At 38.4% G+C, this 18,850-nt stretch overlaps 1 protein-coding gene across 5 annotated transcripts in view; it reads left to right on the forward strand.

Annotated features, from left to right (window-relative positions):
• Tcf12 (transcription factor 12) overlaps positions 1-18,850 on the forward strand; it is a 275,333-nt gene that overhangs the window by 197,233 nt on the left and 59,250 nt on the right. For all 5 annotated transcript variants that reach the window (XM_042687436.1, XM_042687437.1, XM_042687439.1 and 2 more), the window contains one exon: positions 1,724-1,776. In XM_042687436.1, coding sequence (XP_042543370.1) covers positions 1,724-1,776 — 53 coding nt within the window. The remainder of the gene's footprint in view (positions 1-1,723; positions 1,777-18,850) is intronic.

The raw sequence follows: 18,850 nt of genomic DNA on the forward strand, positions 1-18,850 counted from the left end.
GCAGATACAAAAGAAAAAAATTACTCACATGAAAGAACAGCATCTTCTAGAAAGACTTCAAAATGGAGCGTTGAGCTCCAGATTGGTAGGAGCTGTGCAGCTGGCTAGGGTGTTGGTTTTTGTTTTTTTTTAATAATAAAATGGTGCTTTTGCCTAAGGAATACGTATTCCTTGTGAGGAGGTGGGCTGCAGAATTGTTTCACAAAGAACAAAGATTTTGCCTTTCATTTTACAAATATAAAGTGTGCCAGATGTTGTTTATCTTTGGCACTTCTGTTTTAAGGAAATGTAGGCTGCCTCTTGGGGTAGGGACATAGATGCTAATGAATGCTTTTCCCCTTTTTTATTGTATAATATTTTTCCACATGCTACTTATAAAGTTGCTTTTTTAGCGTTACAGCCTCCTGGGATACTCGCTGTAGAGAATTCCCAGCCCAGATTTAAATGAGTTTCATTCTTTCTAAAACTGCATGCTTTATTATGTTGTATCATTTATGGCACAGGAAAATACTGTGCTTGTATAATTCTCTTTTTTTTATAGTCTTCAAAAATACTGGACTTTACATCAGCCTTTTCATGTGTTCTCGCTCCCTAGTAGTGACCCCTCTGAAAATCCTGAATTAGATCCATTACTCATGTAAGAGTGGGAAGCAGTGCTTGTCACTTGAATCTACAATAAGTAACATGGATAAATTTTAAATTCTGTAGATAAATAGAAGCTGGTTAAACAAATATGATGTTTAGAAAGAAACATTTTAATGATTTATAAGAAATACATAGATTTCTAGGACAAATTGCTCAGTAGTGTTCAGGTTATACTTTCAACCACACATAACTGAAACACTGTTGATACTAAATGGCATTGTGTCATGTCTGTGTCCATATTTTTCTGGTTTATATAGTATATCTTAATATTGTTGTAAATATTAATTTTTCATTCCTTAAAACTTTATTTCAAAGTTTTAGCATAATTGCAACATACGATTAGCTTTTAGCTATTTTAGTTTTTTAAATATCCTTTTAGACCTGACCTTATTTTTTATCCCATCCACTTTGGAGGTACTGGGATTCGAACTCTCAGGACCTTGAGCTTGCTATACTGATGTTCTACCACTTGAACTATGTCTCCAGCTATGCTTTTTGCTAAGCTTTTGGAAATAGCGTCTAGCAGATTTTTCTAGTAGAAAAGTAGCCTCAAACCTTGATCCTCTAGATCTCATCTCAGAGCAGCTAGGATCACTGGCACCTGGCATAAACCTAATTCTTAGTACAATGCAGATATTGAATTTGTCTCTCTGCTGGGGGGAGTGTATTATTAACCTGTTGCACCAAGTACCCCACTCCAGTGAAACTGAGATAAATTCCATCAAATGTCTACTATAGTACCTGCCTCATAACAGGTTCTTAAAGTCCATTTTCTTCTCTTGTACCTGCTTGTTGGTTTTTCTTTCTCACTTTGCTTCATTTCCTGTTCTTTCCCAAAGTCATGGGACAGGAATTGCAGAATTATCACTTCATTGGGAGTGATTATTACAGTTAAGAGGAACAAAGCTCCCATACCTAGGTTTCCCTGCTTACTCTAAGATACTGGGGGGGGCGGGGGGGGGGGGGGAGACACTAGGGGGAAAATATTTCCTCAGATTGAAAGTCTGAAAAACTTTTTTCCCTACTATGCTAAACATACATGCTGATGTAATACGTTGTTGTTATTTTTTATGTGCAGATCCTTTGCAAGCAAAGAAAGTTAGAAAGGTGCCTCCCGGTTTGCCTTCTTCTGTAAGTACTGCCCCCCTTCTTTTGGCTTGATGGTAAATAAATTGATGTCAAATGTTGAGTATTGCTTGCTGCAAGGGAATATTCGATCAGTGCCAGTGGGCACACTTTACATAGTAACTGTTCACCGCTTAACAAAACCATTGATTGAAGTAAATCCACAGTTAATGTTGGGCTCCTAGACTTCTCAGCAGAGATTTGCAGCTAGCTCATATGCTCCTACTCTTACGTCCCTGTCGTTTGAATTCCCCTCTTGGGAAGAGGACCAGGCCGGTAGCTGTCAAAGAAGATCTCCTGTACAGGTCTTTTGATGTTTAATTAGTCATTATGTTGCTGAACAGGAGGACAGACAGAGATTAATAGCTGAGAATCTTAGAAATTTACATTTGTAATAATCCCAATGGAGCTAAAGACATTAAGATTCGGAGGACATGTTCGGCTCAGCTTGCCTCAGTAGGACTGAGGTTATTAATATGCATAAATCACCAAGTCAGATGTTCTGGTGAAACCCTGGTGGATTTTAAAGCCTTCATTAAGCTTTTCCTAACTTCAGCCTAGCATCAGGAAAGCTTTCAAGCAACTGGTTTGTTGATCCCTCTTTGCTCAAAAATGTATCCTCTGAGAATAAAGAGCTTTGATAAAGGAGGTTGGGAAGGTTTGGTGGAGCAGTCATTAATGGCTGTGATAATCTAATACTGTAGGAGTGTCTGTGCAATTAAATACACTTTTCTTTAAAGGCGTATTTGTAAATGAGCCTCCATAGTGAAGCTACCTACAATTTAAAAATCTGGTGCAAGGAAGGATTGTAACGTTTTTTGTTGTTTTTTTTCCCCCTCTACTTGGAACAAATGGGGAGCAAGGCTCTTGGATGGAGTGCCTTGCCTTGTAGGGTACATCTCTTTGTTGTGTAAATAGATGTTGGGCTTTTATTTGGCAGTACTTAACACTTGGGCGCAGGTGCTGGGGGATGAGTCACAGCTCGTGGAAGTATAGACTGAATGGAATATCCGGCTTGGCAAGTAGTAATCTAGAAGGAGCAGCCTGGGTCTGAAGCTTTTTTTATTTTTTGTTGAGGCTAAAGTAGAGATATCATCTTTTTGGTTGTTTGCTTTCCTACTTTCCTATGTTCTTTCCCCGCCTTCTCTTCCGTGTGACACATGAAAAGTCGAATTTGAAATCCTCTTTGAAACTCAGTTCCAGATGGAAAGAGTTTTACACAGCCTATAGGGCAGCTGTGCTCTGAACCTGCAGCCTACCTGGAAGGTTGGATTGCAGCTGCAGGCATTCTTAAAAGCTTTTGCTTGCATAAGCACTTGGGCCCACTAGAGGCTGAATAGCTGCTTGATAAACAAAATGAACACAATGCCTCCAGTCATTATTCCTGAAGACAGGAATATTTTTTCAGCAGCAGCTAAAAATAGGTGGGCAATTTACATTTTAACAGTTGTGTGCTATGCAAGGGTAGGTGGTTCCACCATGTAACAGATGATTTCTGTTAGATTACCAAATCATATTAAAACTGGCACAACTGTTAGCACATGGTACAGTGAAATTTCTTATAATTTATTACTATAATTCTGTGAAGGTAATAAAAGTTAAATTACAGATTAATATTAGGACTGCACAGGTTAAAAAAAAGATTAGTAGGTGAAAAATTTACCTCATTTCTTTTTAACTTGACATGGTTTAAAAAAAAAAGAGACAAAACCATATTCTCGGTTCTTTCATAGCTCTTTCCATTTTTAAAACAAAAGGGCAAAGTGGATAAACAGCATCACCAGTGTTCCTTATATTCTTCAATATGAGACTCACTACTTGGAAGTTGTTTTCTTATGTTGTCTCTAGTGGCCAGGAGAAGAAACAAACCTTGAATTTTTCTGAGACTTTGACTTTTTTTTTTTTTTTTTTTTTTTTTTGGTCGGCCGTGGGGCTTGAACTCTGGGCCTGGGCGCTGTCCTTCAGCTCTTCAGCTCAAGGCGAGTGCTCTACCACTTGAGCTACAGCGCCACTTCCGGTTTTCTGGTGGTTTATTGGAGATAGGAGTCTCATGGTCTCTCCTGCCCGGGCTGGCTTTGAACCGCGATCCTCAGATCTCAGCCTCCTGAGTAGCTAGGATTACAGGCGTGAGCCACCAGCGCCCGGCTTTTTCTGAGACTTTGAGAACCATTGTCAGCCCAGCCTAATGTATTTCTCTAGCTGCATTAGTACACACAGAATATATATGTACATACATACATACTTACATACATACATACTTACATACATACTTACATACTTACATACATATATATGAATAAGGCTAGATATGATGGTACATGCCTGAAATCCTAGCCTTTGAGCAGCTGGGGCAGGAGAATTGTAAGTTTGAGGCCAGTGGGCTGCATAGCAGTTTCATGGCCAGCATGGGCCACAAAGAAACCATATCTCAAACAAAACAAAGGAACTAAAATGTAGCTCAGTGATAGAATATTTGCCTAATGTTAGGTTTTAGTTAGGTTAACTGAAGAGATACTACCACGCGGTCTTCAGGCAGGAAAGAGAAGTTTATTCCAAACCTGAAGCCCCCAGCACAAGTTTGAAAAGAGGCAAGTACCTGGGGAGCTGGAGTTTAAGGAAGGAAGGGCTGGGGGGAAGGTGTGGCCTCACTGGATGTAGACCTGACCTCAGAGCCTGGGAACCTCCCAGAATCCAAAGGAGGCGTGACCAGGGCGGTCCGGGATGTGACCTCAGAGACTGGCTCCGGTGTGCCAGTCACCTAGGAAGTGCAGGTGCTGGGGGTGGGGTGGGGGGAGGGATAACTTCCTGTATGGAAAACGGAAAAAGGTGTTGCCTACCTGCAGATTTACACACAGACTCTGGATTCTATCTCCAACACTACTAAAAATGAATATGTAAATATATATAATAATAATAATAAGTTTGATTTTAGTTTAGTAGATTTAATAAAAGCATATTTTAGGTTAAGCGTTACCTTGAAATCTCAGGCTTTAAAAAAAAGAAAAAATTTAAAAAGATTTTGATAAATAATAGCAAACTCAGAACTTTTATGGCTACATGATTTTTCCTTCTCATATCTAAAATAAATGACAATTTTTAAAGTTACAGTTTTCTGTGGGATCCTTTCACTGAAAAATAAGCAATTTATTAACCTTTTATGTTGTACTGCAATTGGATGTTGCAACCTTCCAGGCAGGCTGCAGCTGCAGAAAATGAGTACATAAATAAAAATAGAACAAGTATATTTTATTTTATAACTTCAATAATGACATACCTCCCAAACTAAAAGTTTGACAATAGTATTCAGATTGTTTCAACAATTTGTTGCTTGTTCAGTGTTCAACCATCTGTACAATACGTGTTCCCTTTACTAAAGAAAACAAAATACAGTATCTTGTACTTTTAATGCTACTACAAATAATAATAGGCAGACCGACTTACATTGGTAGTTCTCTGCAGAACGTGGTGGTGCTTATGGTGCTTGTGTTTGTGGATGAAGGTTCACTGAGGATGTGTAAGACAGCATTAATGTGTGTGTGTGCCCATCCCGGGGCTCTGTCCACAGCTTCTTTTGCTCGAGGCTATAACTCTACCACTTGAGCCACAGCTCCACTTTTTCTGTGATTAATTAGATAAGAGTCTCATGGACTTTCCTGCCTGCGCTGGCTTCAAACCATGATCCTCAGATCTCGGCCTCCTGAGTAGCTAGGATTGCAAGCCTTGAGCCACTGGCACCAGTTGGTTGGACATTTTTGTGGCTCTCTGAAACATTTTAGATGGAAAGAACTTTGTTCTATTTGTTGTTGTTGTTGTTTTCCAAACACCGAATTTTTATGTCTTTTATATGCTATGGAAGGCAGGTCTTTCACATAAAGTAACTGAGATAAACTGAAGAATGCCTCAAATTTTGGTACCCAAGTACCTATGTTCTCGTCCCAGAAATGGAATTTGAAAACATCTTCTCAAACTTGACTTTGCATCAAAATAACATGTCTTACTGAGTTTTGAGTGCAATTGTTTCTTAACCAAATGTCATGCTCTTCTTTTTCCTCTGTGTTTCTGCATTTCCCCACAAAGTTGTTAGAATTTCTTGGTTATACTTTAAAAATTTTTTTTTGTACTTCATCTAGAAGTTTTCTTGCTCACATCCCCCTTCCTCACCCCCATTCCCCCACCAAACCTCATTGTTCTGAGGTGGATGAAGCTACTTAGGCTCCACTTGTTCTGCTTTTTGGTAGACAGGTAGAGTTCTCTGAGTTTAGAAATGCTAATTCTAGTTAGATAGCGGTATCTTCCATTCTCCCAAAAACTTAATGAGCTTTATTTTGTTGGGATTTTTATTTTTCATTTTATTATTATTTTTCCAGTGCTAGAGATAAAACCTAAGGCCCAAGCCAGGCGCTAGTGGCTCACACCTGTAATCCTAGCTCCTCAGGAGGCTGAGATCTGAGGATCACGGTTCAAAGCCAGCCCTAGCAGGAAAGTCCATGAATCTTCAATTAAGCACCAGAAAACCAAAATTGGTGCGGTGGCTCAAGTGGTAGAGCTCTATCCTTGAGCTGGATAGCTGAGGGACATTGCCGAGGACCAGAGTTCAAGCCCCACGAACTGCCAAAAAAACCCGAGGCCCTCATTCTCTTACATGTTAGGCAACCACTTGTAGCCATGAGCTATATCATACCCTTCTTGCTTTTTTGAAATCAATATGAATTCGAATTTGAAAATTTAGGAATGCCTCCAGATAATTGGAAATAGATATTCTGAGACAGTCTCAAATCACAAAGCTACTAGCCTAGATCTAACAATATAGAGTTTAACATTTTCATGGACATATCAAATAAAATAAGTTGGGCTGAAAGTAGAAAAGTTTAGATTATTAATCCTGCCAAATATTTTAATAGGGAAACTAAGGATTTTTAAAAATTGATTACTAGCAGAATTTTCTGGGGCCAGTCCTGTTAGCTATGAAAAACTATTTCAAAAATAGTAGCTCGGGCTGAGAATGTGGCTTAGTGGTAGAGTGCTTGCCTGTGGCTTAGTGGTAGAGTGCTTGCCTAGCATGCATGAAGCCCTGGATTCAATTCCTCAGTACCACATAAACAGAAAAAGCCAGAAGTGGTGCTGTGACTCAAGTGGTAGATTGCTAGCCTTGAGCATTTAAAAGAAGCTCAGGGGGGCTGGGAAGGTGGCTCAGTGGTAGAGCGCTTGCCTTGCATGCATGAGGCCCTGGGTTCGATTTCTCAGCACCACATAGGCATAAAGAAAAAAACTAGGGGCTGGGAAGGTGGCTCAGTGGTAGAGCGCTTGCCTTGCATGCCTGAAGCCCTGGGTTCGATTCCCCAGCACCACATAAGCAAAAAGAAAAAAAGCCGGAAGTGGCGCTGTGGCTCAAGTGGTAGAGCACTAGCCTTGAGCTGAAGAGCTGAGGGACAGCGCCCAGGCCCAGAGTTCAGGCCCCATGACCGACTAAAAAAAAAAAAAAAGAAAACTAGGAATGGCGCTGTGGTTCAAGTGGTAGAGTGCTAGCCTTGAGCTGAAGAGCTGAGGAACAACGCCCAGGCCCAGAGTTCAGGCCCCACAACTGGACCAAATAAATAAATAAATAATAAAAGAAGCTCAGGGACAGGGCCCAGGCTCTTGAGTTCATCAAGCCCTAGAACTGGCAAAAAAGGAGGAGGAAGAGGGAGAGGGGGAGGGAAAAAGGGAAGGGAAGGAAAGGGACAGGAGAGAAAGAGAGGGAGAAGTTAGCTCTGAAATAGTAAGGAAAGGTGCCCAAGATTAGAACTTTGGAGATTACAATTTACCTATGAAAACAGCAAGCTGGGCAGCAGAAATGCAAAGGAGTACTGTACTACAGAAGTCACTATTAAGCTAAGATAACACAGGGTTCATAGATAATTATCCAACACTAATAAAACTGGCAAGAATGCCAGGCGCCCCTGGCTCATGCCTGTAATCCAAGCTACTCAGGAGGCTGAAATCTGAGGATTGCAGTCCAAAGCCAGCCCGGGCAGGAAAAGTCTGTGAGACTCTTATCTCCAATAAACCACTCAGAAAACCAGAAGTGGCACCATGACTCAAGTGGTAGAGCGCTAGCCTGGAGCTAAAGAGTTGAGGGACAGCCAGACCCATAGGTCAAGCCCCATGATTGGAAAACAACAACAACAACAACTTAGCAAGAAATCTGATGATTCTGAGGGGTAAAATAATATTTTCATGCAGCTTCAGCTCCAGCTGAGCTTTCTGAGGGAGCTGTCTAGTTCTGGAATATGGGATGGATTTGCAGACAGGCAGAGGACACAACAGCTACTGGGCAGTTTCTCACTTCACACCATTTCCTAAGCTGTACTTGAAATATGCTGCAATACAAAATTTCCAGAGTGGTAAATACATTGATACTGAAAAGTGTCTGGCTTTGCAAGTTGCACTAGCAAGAATATCTTTGTGTTATGTGAAAGGGGACAGTTCTGCAGTTCATTCCAAACTTAGGTTCAGTTTACTTACTGCATAAAAGATTTTCTTCATACTTTAATAAGATGAAATAGCCACTGTTTATGCTCACAGTAGTCACTGTTGAGAACAGTATCAGGCTTGTGTAAATATAAATAATAAGCTTTTATTTCATACTTCTAAGATTTTGTTTTTGTGAACAGCCAGTAATGCCTTTGGTCTGATTTGAAGTCAAAAAGCCAAGATGTATAGCTGGATTATCTGCGCATTTAAGCTTAGGGCCATTCAGTGTCAATGTGTTCAACATCAATAGAACTCTGAAGTTTTATGGCTTAAGGATGTTTCCATTTCACTGGAAGTGAAGAAAGTAACTTGAATCCTAGATAATTGGCTAATGTGAAATTTGCTGTTACTAGTACTCCTTTTGTTTAGTACAACTTCACTGCTGGTCTCCCAGTTTTTCTTCAGTCTTCTTTCTTTTTCTTTTTAAAGAGGTAGATTGTTTTAAAATCTAAGTCAGATCATATAATTTCTGCTAAAAACAATCCTCCAGTAGTTTATCATTGCTGAACCAAAGTCCTTAAAGTGATTTATATGAGCCTTCATGACCTGTTCTCTGCTACCTTTCTTACATTATATTCTACCAATCTACACCCTTTCTCCTTCTACCACAGCCAACCTGACCTCTGTACTGCTATTTTTTTTTCTTCCGGTTTTGAGGGTTGGGTGGTCTAGGCCTGGGTGCTGTCCCTGAGCTTTTGTGCTCAATAGTGCTCTATTACTTGAGCCATAGTCCCATTTCTTGCTTTCTGTGGTTAATTGGAAGTAAGAGTCTCAAGGACTATCCTGCTTGGGCTGGCTTCAAACCGTGATCATCAGATCTCAACCCCCTGAGTAGCTAGGATTACAAGCATGAGACACCCCTCCTCCCCCATGCCTGCCTCTTTACTGCTGCTGCTGCTTCTTCCTCTTCCTCCTCCTCCCCCTTCCTTCCTTCCTCCTCCCCCTTCCTTCCTTCCTTCCTCCTCCCCCTTCCTTCCTTCCTTCCTCCTCCTCCTCCTCCTTCTTCTTCCTTTATTGGTGGGTCATGGGGCTTGAACTCTGGGCCTGGGCCCTGTCCATCACCTCTTCAGCTCAAAGTGAGTGTCCTACCACTTGAGCCACAGTGCCACTTCCCGTTTTCTGAATGGTTAACTGGAGATAAGAGTCTCACGGACTTTTCTGCCCAGTCTGGCTTTGAACCACCATCCTGAGATCTCAGCCTCCTGAGTAGCTAGGATTACAGGTGTGAGCCACTGACACCCGACTTCTTTTTTTTAATGGCTGGTTGTGAGAGTTGAACTTAAGGCCTGAGCACTCTTCTTGAGCTCTTTTGCTCAAGGCTAGCTCTCTACCACTTAGAGCCACAGTGCCACTTCTGCTTTTCTGGTGGTTAATTGGAGGTTAGAATCTCATGGACTTTTCTTACCCAGGCTGGCTTAGAACCTTGATTCTCAGATCTCAGTCTAGGTGTATGCCATTAGTGCCTGACTCTTTATTGTTTTTAATAGTACTAGGCTTTGTGCTTGATTTACCTTGTCTCTGCCAGACTACCCTTCCCCAATTTTCTCTTTGATTAGGGAATCTTTCTTGACTATCTTGTATAAAATGTCAGCACATTCTCAGTAGCAGTTCTCCTTTCCCTGAATATTTAATTCCTTTATATCTCTCAAAAACATCTAATAGATAGCCTAATTTATTTGTCACGCAAGAGTGAGGTGGTAAAGCAGGAGTTTTACTTAGGTTGTTTATTACTGTGTTTACAACACCAAAGTGCATGATAGGTGTCAGTAATTATTTGTTAAACAAATGAACAATCAAATGATTAGCTCTTCTTGATCCATGGACATTTGGCTCATAGTAGGTATAAACTACATAGTGGACATCTAAATTATTTTCGGGAAAATAAAGACTATACATACATTCTTACAGTAGGAGACTAAATTTGTTCATACTTTGTAAAAACTTGACAGCCAAATAAAAGAGTTCAAGGTTTTCATAAAAAAAGTACTGAAGGGCTGGGAAAGTGGCTCAGTGGTAGAGTGCTTGCCTTGCGTGCATGAGGCCCTGAGTTCGATTCCTCAGCAGCACATAAGCAGAAAAAGCTGGAAGTGGTGCTGTGGCTCAAAGTGGTAGAGCACTAGCCTTGAGCTGAAGAACTGAGGAACAGTGCCCAGGCCCAGAGTTCAGGCCCCACAACCAGCAAAAAAAAAAAAAAAAGTACTGAAGTTTCCTCATTTACATGAACATACAGTTTCCTAGCCTAGATACTTTCCCAGTGTGAGGTCTTGGCATTAGAAAATTGTGTCTAGGGGCTGGGAAGGTGGCTCATTGGTAGAGTGCTTGCCTTGCATGCATGAGGCCCTGGGTTCAATTCCTCAGCACCATATAAGCAAAAAGAAAAAAACTGGAAGTGGTGCTGTGGCTCAAGTGGTAGAGCGCTAGCCTTGAGCTGAAGAGCTGAGGGACAGCGCCCAGGCCCAGAGTTCAGGCCCCACGACCTGACCCAAAAAAAAAAGAAAAAGGAAATTGTGCCTATATTTATGAGATCCTCATTGCAATTTTAACAATAGTTACACAATTGGAGTCTTTAAAAAGTAACAGTTACTTCAGTCAGAAATAACCAAGGCTAAGGCAGGCAAGTATCCTTAAGATCACACTCCAGCCAAGTGTTAGTGACTCTTGCCAGTAATCTAGTAATCAGGAGGCTATGATTCTGGACCATCTAAGCTCAAAACTAGGTAGAGCCGGAAAGTCCATGAGACTTCATCTCCAAAAATAATCAGCAAATAAGCGAGGTTGAGGTGTGTCTCAAGTGGTAGAGTAGCACTACCTCGGCACGCAAGCTAAGAAAGTATGAGGCCCTGAGTTGAAACCCCAGAACCATGGGGGAACCCACAAAATCACAGAGGTATTGCTACTTGTTTGGTTGGGTTTTTTTTGTTTTTTTTTTTTTACCCTTTTCACCCTGTAAGCCTTCCAGGTTCTTCCCTACCATCTTTCTTATAAATCATATCATTTTTACTTCTGTACTAAATACTCCAGCCAAAAAGCAAAAAGAAAATCACATCTTTCTTAAAAATAATGCAAGAGCCACAATCCAGTTGTTTAGATGGACTCCATAACTTATTTTGCCTACCACAAATCAGAGCCCTTCTGTAGAACCTTGTCTTGTTTGCCTAAAGGACTTGGCTGCCTGTCTTTTGTATTCCAGATGATGCTATATATTAAACATAAAATGTACGACCTGTGCCATCACATTGAACATTATTAAGACAGTCACCTTGTTATTCAGTAAACAGTGATACAGTCAAAAGAGTTTCTCCTTATTACTGGTAGATGTTAAGCATTCCCTCCCTCCCTCACTTCACTGTGTTGTCCTTCATTTTGTTTTTGTTCCAGATACTACACAGCTTTTAAGAAACATGGTAGTTTAACGAACATATGAAAGGCAGTAGAAATATATAACTAACATACAAAAAGCACTGGGTGCTTATCTTAGAATCAAAGTTACAGATGTTTCTAGAGTCCTTTCTTGGATCTGCTCTTCTTGAAATATGAGGATTTAGGCTTTTAATTGTGCCACTTGTATGATTAATGCTAGTATTTAAGGTTGCTGTGGACTCTTGGTATCATCTTGTCAGTGGACTGCAGCTCTGAGTCTGCAGAAATAGTAATGTGACAAGATTAAAGTACTTTAGAAAACTTCGCAAGTCGTTTGGCTCCTGAAATTAAATTATTCATATATAAAAGCATGTTCTTTCACTGGGATTGCTTTGCCTTGGTGGCAATGCTTTGTTTCTTTCTTAATTAGAGGTCTTAATGGCTGTTACATATCTTTGACTTTTCCTTTTAACAGGGGAACAAGTATTCAGTATAACCCAACAGAGAAGAGTTTGGAAGATAAAAATCTTTAAAATAAGGATTTAAAGTTTCTAGGTGAAGTAGATGGTTAAAAAAAAGTGTATTAGTATTAACGGTTAGAAAAATCTTTAGCATAAGCCAGGTGCTGGTGGCTCACACCTATCATCTTAACTGCTCAGGAGGCTGAGATCTGAGGATCATGGTTCGCTTGAGCTGTGGCTCAAGTGGTAGAGCACTAACCTTGAGGTGAAGAGCTCGGGCAGCGACCAGGCCCAGAGTTCAAGACCCATGACCACAAAAAAAGAAAAAAAAAATCTTTAGGGTAACTTGATGCCTGGATTGTGTGAAAATGATTGAGTAACCTTCCCTGAGCTCTCATGCCTCATAAGGCATAGAGCTAAAACCTGAATCTGGTGACTCATAGTCCATGCTCTTTTACATTACATGATAAAACTCCACAGTGTTCTGGAACATGAGTTTATTTCATATTAGGTAGAATACTTCTGCTCTGGTACATAGATGAGTGATGCAGACACAGAGAACAAGTAGGCTAATGGATTGCTGTCAAGCCTTGTGTCTTTTTCCTATCTGTCTGGTGCGGGACAATTGTTATTGTTAGGGTCATGTATCACTTTTTTTTGGGGGGGGAGGGTTGGTCATGGGGCTTGAACTCTGGGCTTGGGTGCGCTGTCCCTGTGCTTTTCAGCCCAAGGTGAGCGTTCTACTGCTTGAGCCACAGTGCCATTTCCGGGTTTGTAGTGGTTTATTGGAGATAAGAGTCTCATAGACTTTCCTGTCCAGGCTGGCTTTGAACTGCGATCCTCAGATCTCAGCCTCCTGAGTAGCTAGGATTATAGGTGTTAGCCACCGGCGCCCGGCGATCTATCACTTTTACTAAACGGTGCGTACTAAATATTTTAGTCAGTGTTTGTTTTATTGTTTCCATATTAAAAAGAAACTGCCAACACCATTTTTTTCTTTCCCTGTTTCATTAAAGTTTTTCCAGATGTGTTTTTAAAATGAAACTTGTGATCAGTGGCATTTAGAAGAACTTGTTCTTTTCAGGTAGTCTCCTTCTTAAGATTAGGATCTATGATTTCTTCCAGTTAAGTATAGCAAAAGATTAGCTTTGCTCTGGTACTTAATCATTATAAATGTAAGTAAGGCAGGATGTTTTTGATGGTACTCAATACTTAATTATTTAGGGTTAAGTATTAATAATTACTCCCACTAGAAAGAATGTTTGCTGAAACTAAAATACAGATTGTAAACCAGAAATAACTTAATGTATTGGTTATTTAGAGCTTTGGATTCTTGAACTGGTACTAGACTAAGATACAGATGTTACTTCTGGACTCTAAAAATAAATTTAAAATAGAATAAGTCAGGTTCATGCTGTTCTTTTTCTCATAAATTAAAAGGATCTGGCATTTTGCAGCTTGAAAGCAAAAAATTTAGGGACCCAGAGAAGAAACAATAACAACAAAAAGAAAAAGATGGCACTTACTCAGCTGTGTTTACAACAATTATTACCTTGATAGATGTTGCAAAATAATAGCTTTATTTACTTAAGCTATTTTTGTTATTAGATGCCTAATGAGTTTAAAGCCTTGTGGTAAAAGGTCTTGAGAAGTGCTAGTTCATTGACAAGTGTGAGAACTAGAAGCCTTCCTTTTCGTAGTTGTTTCATTTCATGTGAGCACACACACCAGTAGGCAGTCCTGTGATTACAGAGCCATCTGCAGGAAAATTATCAAGTTGCAGCATAGCTAATAATTCTCTATGGTGTTATTTCAAACGGTAAATGAGAAGTAACAAACTACAGTTCTCAGGGGAAAAGAAACCAACAGTCAAGAGTTGCAGGAATTATTAGGACAGTGGAGCCCCTACCCCTTCCTTGATTTCTCAAAGAAAACTGCTGTTTGCAATTAAAAAAAAAAAAAAAGCATGCATGCTACTTGCTTCAGCATCTGATGTCTCTCATTGGAAGTGGTGTCTAGTGAGTGCCTTTTAGGAGCTTTGGGTGATGGGGCAAGTGTGAGGTGAATACCAGTTATTTCCCTTAGAAAGAAGTTTATTTACCTTTGTACTTGGAGATACAGCCTTTTTAAAAAAATATATGGTCATTGTATTCATAAGGTTGTCAGAAAACAAAAAGGAATTAAGTATTCTTTTGTCCTAAATGTAGCTCATTCTTTTCATTGGCTATACTAATGGATTTTCCGTTTTGTTAACTATTAAACATTTCTAAAACTAACTTTATACCAGAGATATTTGTAAAGAAGCAGTAAGACCTTTAATGTTCCACAACATGTGAATTTTATCATGTGTGCTTGCTCCGTGTTGGGAAGTGCTGTTTTTGGTTTTTGTTTCTTTTGTGGGAGGGGAGTCTGTTTGCTTTGTTGGTACAACTGGTGGTAGAACCCAGGTTCTTGCACATGATAAGCCCACACTGTGCCACTGAGCTACGTCCCCAGCCTGGAGAAATGTATACTTACATGTGTATTGATTCATCATCTAATAATGTGAATAGGTACTGCTACTAAGTAAGATTTGGATATTCACAGTTAAGGCCTAATTAGAAATTTTTTCCATACAGTATCATATAAGGGAAGGCTACATAATCAGGGCTTTGATTTTTTTTAGGATTTTCATGCAGTAGAAAATAGAGTGTCTATCTCTGTCAGCAAGATGGGAGTGGTTATTGAATTAGAAGCCACTGTATGATATCAGGTCAACAGCACTATTGTCCTTAATGTACATTGAATGAATAGTGAGTGGACTGGTTTGAGAGGAAGCCATCTCTGTTCAAGCTAAATCAGAAAGAGGAAGTTTTATCCACTTGCAGATTCTATGGTTCTTTTAAACCTCACCTCACCCCACCTCCCTTGTTTCCAGTAATTTGTTACTTACTAAGTTTGATCCTTCAGTGAGATAGAGAGTTCATGTATGGAATTAATCATATGTGAACTTTTAAGTTTGGCTTCATTCATACTCTGTAAGTCTCTTTTCCAAGAATTAATTCACTTAGAAATAATGTTGAACTTTTTCATGAGGAATCCATATGTGTAGGTTTTAGATTCACTTTTCCAGCTGGATCATCTAGAATGGAATGTTGCTTGTTTTTGAAGAATGTACAATAAGATTAACTATTAACTAGCTTTACTTATTCATATATAATTAAGCTGGGTTTTTTTTTGAAAATTATATAGAATTTATGTCACTTGAAACATTCTTGCTTTAGATAGCTTCACAAGCAGATGTAAATATTAGAGTCATCTTAATCAGAGATGAAGATGAACAAAATGCATAAAAGTACTATATGAATAAGTTCCAAGAGCCTTGCCTATCTCTCCATTTCCCAATCAACAGAAAAATTAAAAGGAAGGACATTTTTGCAGCCGTATCTGGAATTTAAATTGAAGTTTCAAAATATCCTTAACCTAGAGTACACTTTTTGAAAACATCTTTCCTTAAATCTTTAGAAAAAAATGAGCAAATTGTACAATTTAGCTTTTTCTTACCTAGTTTAGGTCTTGGAGTGTTTGAGGAGAAAATACATTTTGAAAATCCGTGAAATGCAGTAGTCCTTAAGCCAGGAATCATCAATTTGCTAGTAAAAGAGTAAGAGTTGAAGTCAGATTGTTTTCAGGTTCTCTGATATTTTCTTTTATCATTTTGTCCCAGTATATGATAATAACCATCTTGTCCTAAATAAAACTTGGGTATTTTTAGACTAGATGTTGTGAATATGGAGTCAGATCACAAAATCTTAGAACAGCACATTAGTGATTATGTACCATTGTGGGTGGAAACAATCTGGGATAAAAAGTGCGTGACAGTTCAGAGCTCCTGTGTAGACTGCACGCCTGTCTGAAATCAGGTTTAAAAATTGGCTCTGTCTCCAGCTGACTTGTTTTGTCAGACTGAGTCACTGGATTAACCCTTGACATGTTCCTTTAAAAAAAAAAAAAAAAGCAAAGATTAAACAACTGCACTGACTAAAGCAACACTTGATCCATCTATGTGCATTTTTTCCTGTAATATGATTCTCCTTAGGAAAAAAAAAATGTGCTGCAGCTGTTGCATAGATTAAATTAGTTTTTTCTTTTATTTTTTTGAAGAAGAGAAAAAAAGATGTTCTAATAGAAGACAATTTATAACTGTGATAAAGCAAATGTCTATCTGCATCATCCAGTTTTAGTTTTCCTTTGAAAGAAGCCAACTTCAGTAAGATGGCATTTTGGAATGACAAGCTAAAAAGTCCTTCTACAGCATACAAGTAGAATATGGAAATGTTTTATTTAAATTGACCTTCAGTTTTCTTGATGATTTTTTTTTTAGGAATAAGTTGAATATATAGCCATAGATACAATAACAGTTTTTTAATTTGCTTTTTAAATTACTATACAAACTCTTTGTAGGTAGTAGTATATACTAAATGACTAATATTCTATTATATACATGTATAAATTTAGTATTTGTACATGTATAATTTTTTTAATCTAAGTTTTTGAGAGGAAGATTTAAATAGTAGAAGAGCTCCTAAATAGTTCCTTCGCTGTTTATAAACCATCATTTCACATTTGGATTTCAAGTTTCACCTTAAATCTTACCTAATCATTAGTGAACTGATTTGAGAACAATAAAAGAGATTGGATTTTATTGCTTGGCTTTACTCTGAATTTTAATTTTACCTGAATATTTTTGTTTATTCCTTTTATATTTATTGCCTCTAAAATAATTGATAATGAAATTTTAAATTGTTTTTTTCACTTGGTTTAATAGCCATAGTTGCATACTTTTGGGTTTACATTAGCCTGTTTGTTTTACCAAACAACACCATACTTTCTCAGTTTTCTATCAGCGAGATATGCCTAACTATTGCAAGTGGATTTTCTGACCAATATAAAAAAGTTTTCTCAGGTTGGAGCAATGATTGTAGAAAGAAAATATTGTGTTACTAGCCAGATTTACTCCTCTCTTCTCTTTATTTCTCCTCTTTCTTTCATAACCAAGGTTTTTAATTTTTTTAATAACTAATAGAAAAAGGGAATTTTAAATAATTGTTTTTTTCTTTTAAATAGTAGCTGTTCTGTCAATAGAGAAAGACTGTCTATAAAGACTAAAATTTACTTGAATGGTTTTAAGATGTGGCATTGTTAATTGTAAATCAAAGCTTTTTACACAGTTCTCCAAGGATTGAAATGGGTCTTTGTGGTCTCTCAGGAGGGAGGAAGTTGCACAGCACTCTGCAGACTGGCATTTTAATAGTCTGCTGTACTGGGATGTTCTTTTGCAGCTGCTGCTTAGCCTTTTCTATATCTGGAGAGTATGGGGAGATTTTATTGTTGTTCCGATACCATCAGCTTTTATAAACACTGTGAAGTTAGATGGCTTTATTGTCTGATTCCATTTACTACTGTGATTTGATCAACATATTTCATAAGAGTGCACAATTTGTTTTTTTTGGGGGGGGATGATGATGATCTCTTACAGACTTTTTCTAACATACTGCACAGAGATTTTCTGCTTTGTGAAAGGTATAAAAAAAAAATAAAGTGGTATGCCCTCTTTTTTGCAGCTTGTGAGTTCTCTGATTAATACAGCCTGCTGTAGCCCACAAAGCACAGAGAAAGAGATAACACAAAGAGATTTTAGTGGAGAAAATGAGAAGAAAAATAAGAGGAGTTGGTATTCCATTTTGCTGGATTAGAATCTACAACCAGAGATAAATTGGAAAATTTTTGAGTAGCAAAATGTATTCATGTGAGAAAAATGTATTTAGAGATGATGTTTAAAAACCTCTTTGAAGTATTTTTGTGAGTTAGAAAATCTTTGGTATATTTATTCTAATACTTTCTGAGAAATTTGAGGATTGATATAAAACATAAATACATAAAAGATTCCTTAAGAACAATAATGAACTTTGAAGAAAAGGCTTCTAGGAAAGTTTCAATAAGGTTACTAGCTACATTACACATTTTGTCTGCACACACACAGCCTTTCATACTTTATATAAAGGGAAACAAACCCTTATTTTCTTTCTATTTATTACTGATTAGATGTTCTAGAAAACTGCACTTTAAAATAAACTTTTTGTTGGTGTTGTGAATGAGAAATTCAAGGCACTCTATAACTGGACATCTGTATTGTTAAATGTTTCCATTTTAAAAGCAAGTACTTTATTTAAGTCATGGTCTGTTCTAGTTAGTTAAGAGGCACTTACACGATGGTCTGCCTTCTCCAGTAAGTAACTTGGTGCAAGGCTTAACTGTCTGGACCCTTCTTGTTACACGTGCTTTGGTGTTTCCAGTTCCTGGATTGTGTGATCATGTGTTTATCAGAGTTGGAAGCAACTTTAGACCATGCCAGATGGTACTGTTTCCAGAGGTGTAGTACGCAAGGTTTCCTTGCCACAAGTGCTATAATTTAATTAAACTAAAAAACAAGTTAGCAAATGTGTCAGTTTACCTTCCTTTGTCTGGTCTGCCTGTATATGCACACATGTGAATATACATATATATGTCCACAACAAAGTTAATAATTCTCGGGATATTTACCTTTAGGGCTATCTCTTTAGGTAGAATGTAAGACTTTAGAGTATTTCTTTTAATACCCTGAAGTTTGTCTTACTGGTATCCCTCACAAATGCAAGAGCTTGGTGGAAATTGAAAGAGGTTACTTACAGCATAAACCCTCCCTCCCTCTGTGCTCTGTGAGTTGG

The sequence above is a fragment of the Dipodomys spectabilis genome, unplaced genomic scaffold, assembly GCF_019054845.1.
Source record: "Dipodomys spectabilis isolate Male_0828 unplaced genomic scaffold, ASM1905484v1 ptg000108l, whole genome shotgun sequence".
Lineage (NCBI taxonomy): Eukaryota > Metazoa > Chordata > Mammalia > Rodentia > Heteromyidae > Dipodomys > Dipodomys spectabilis.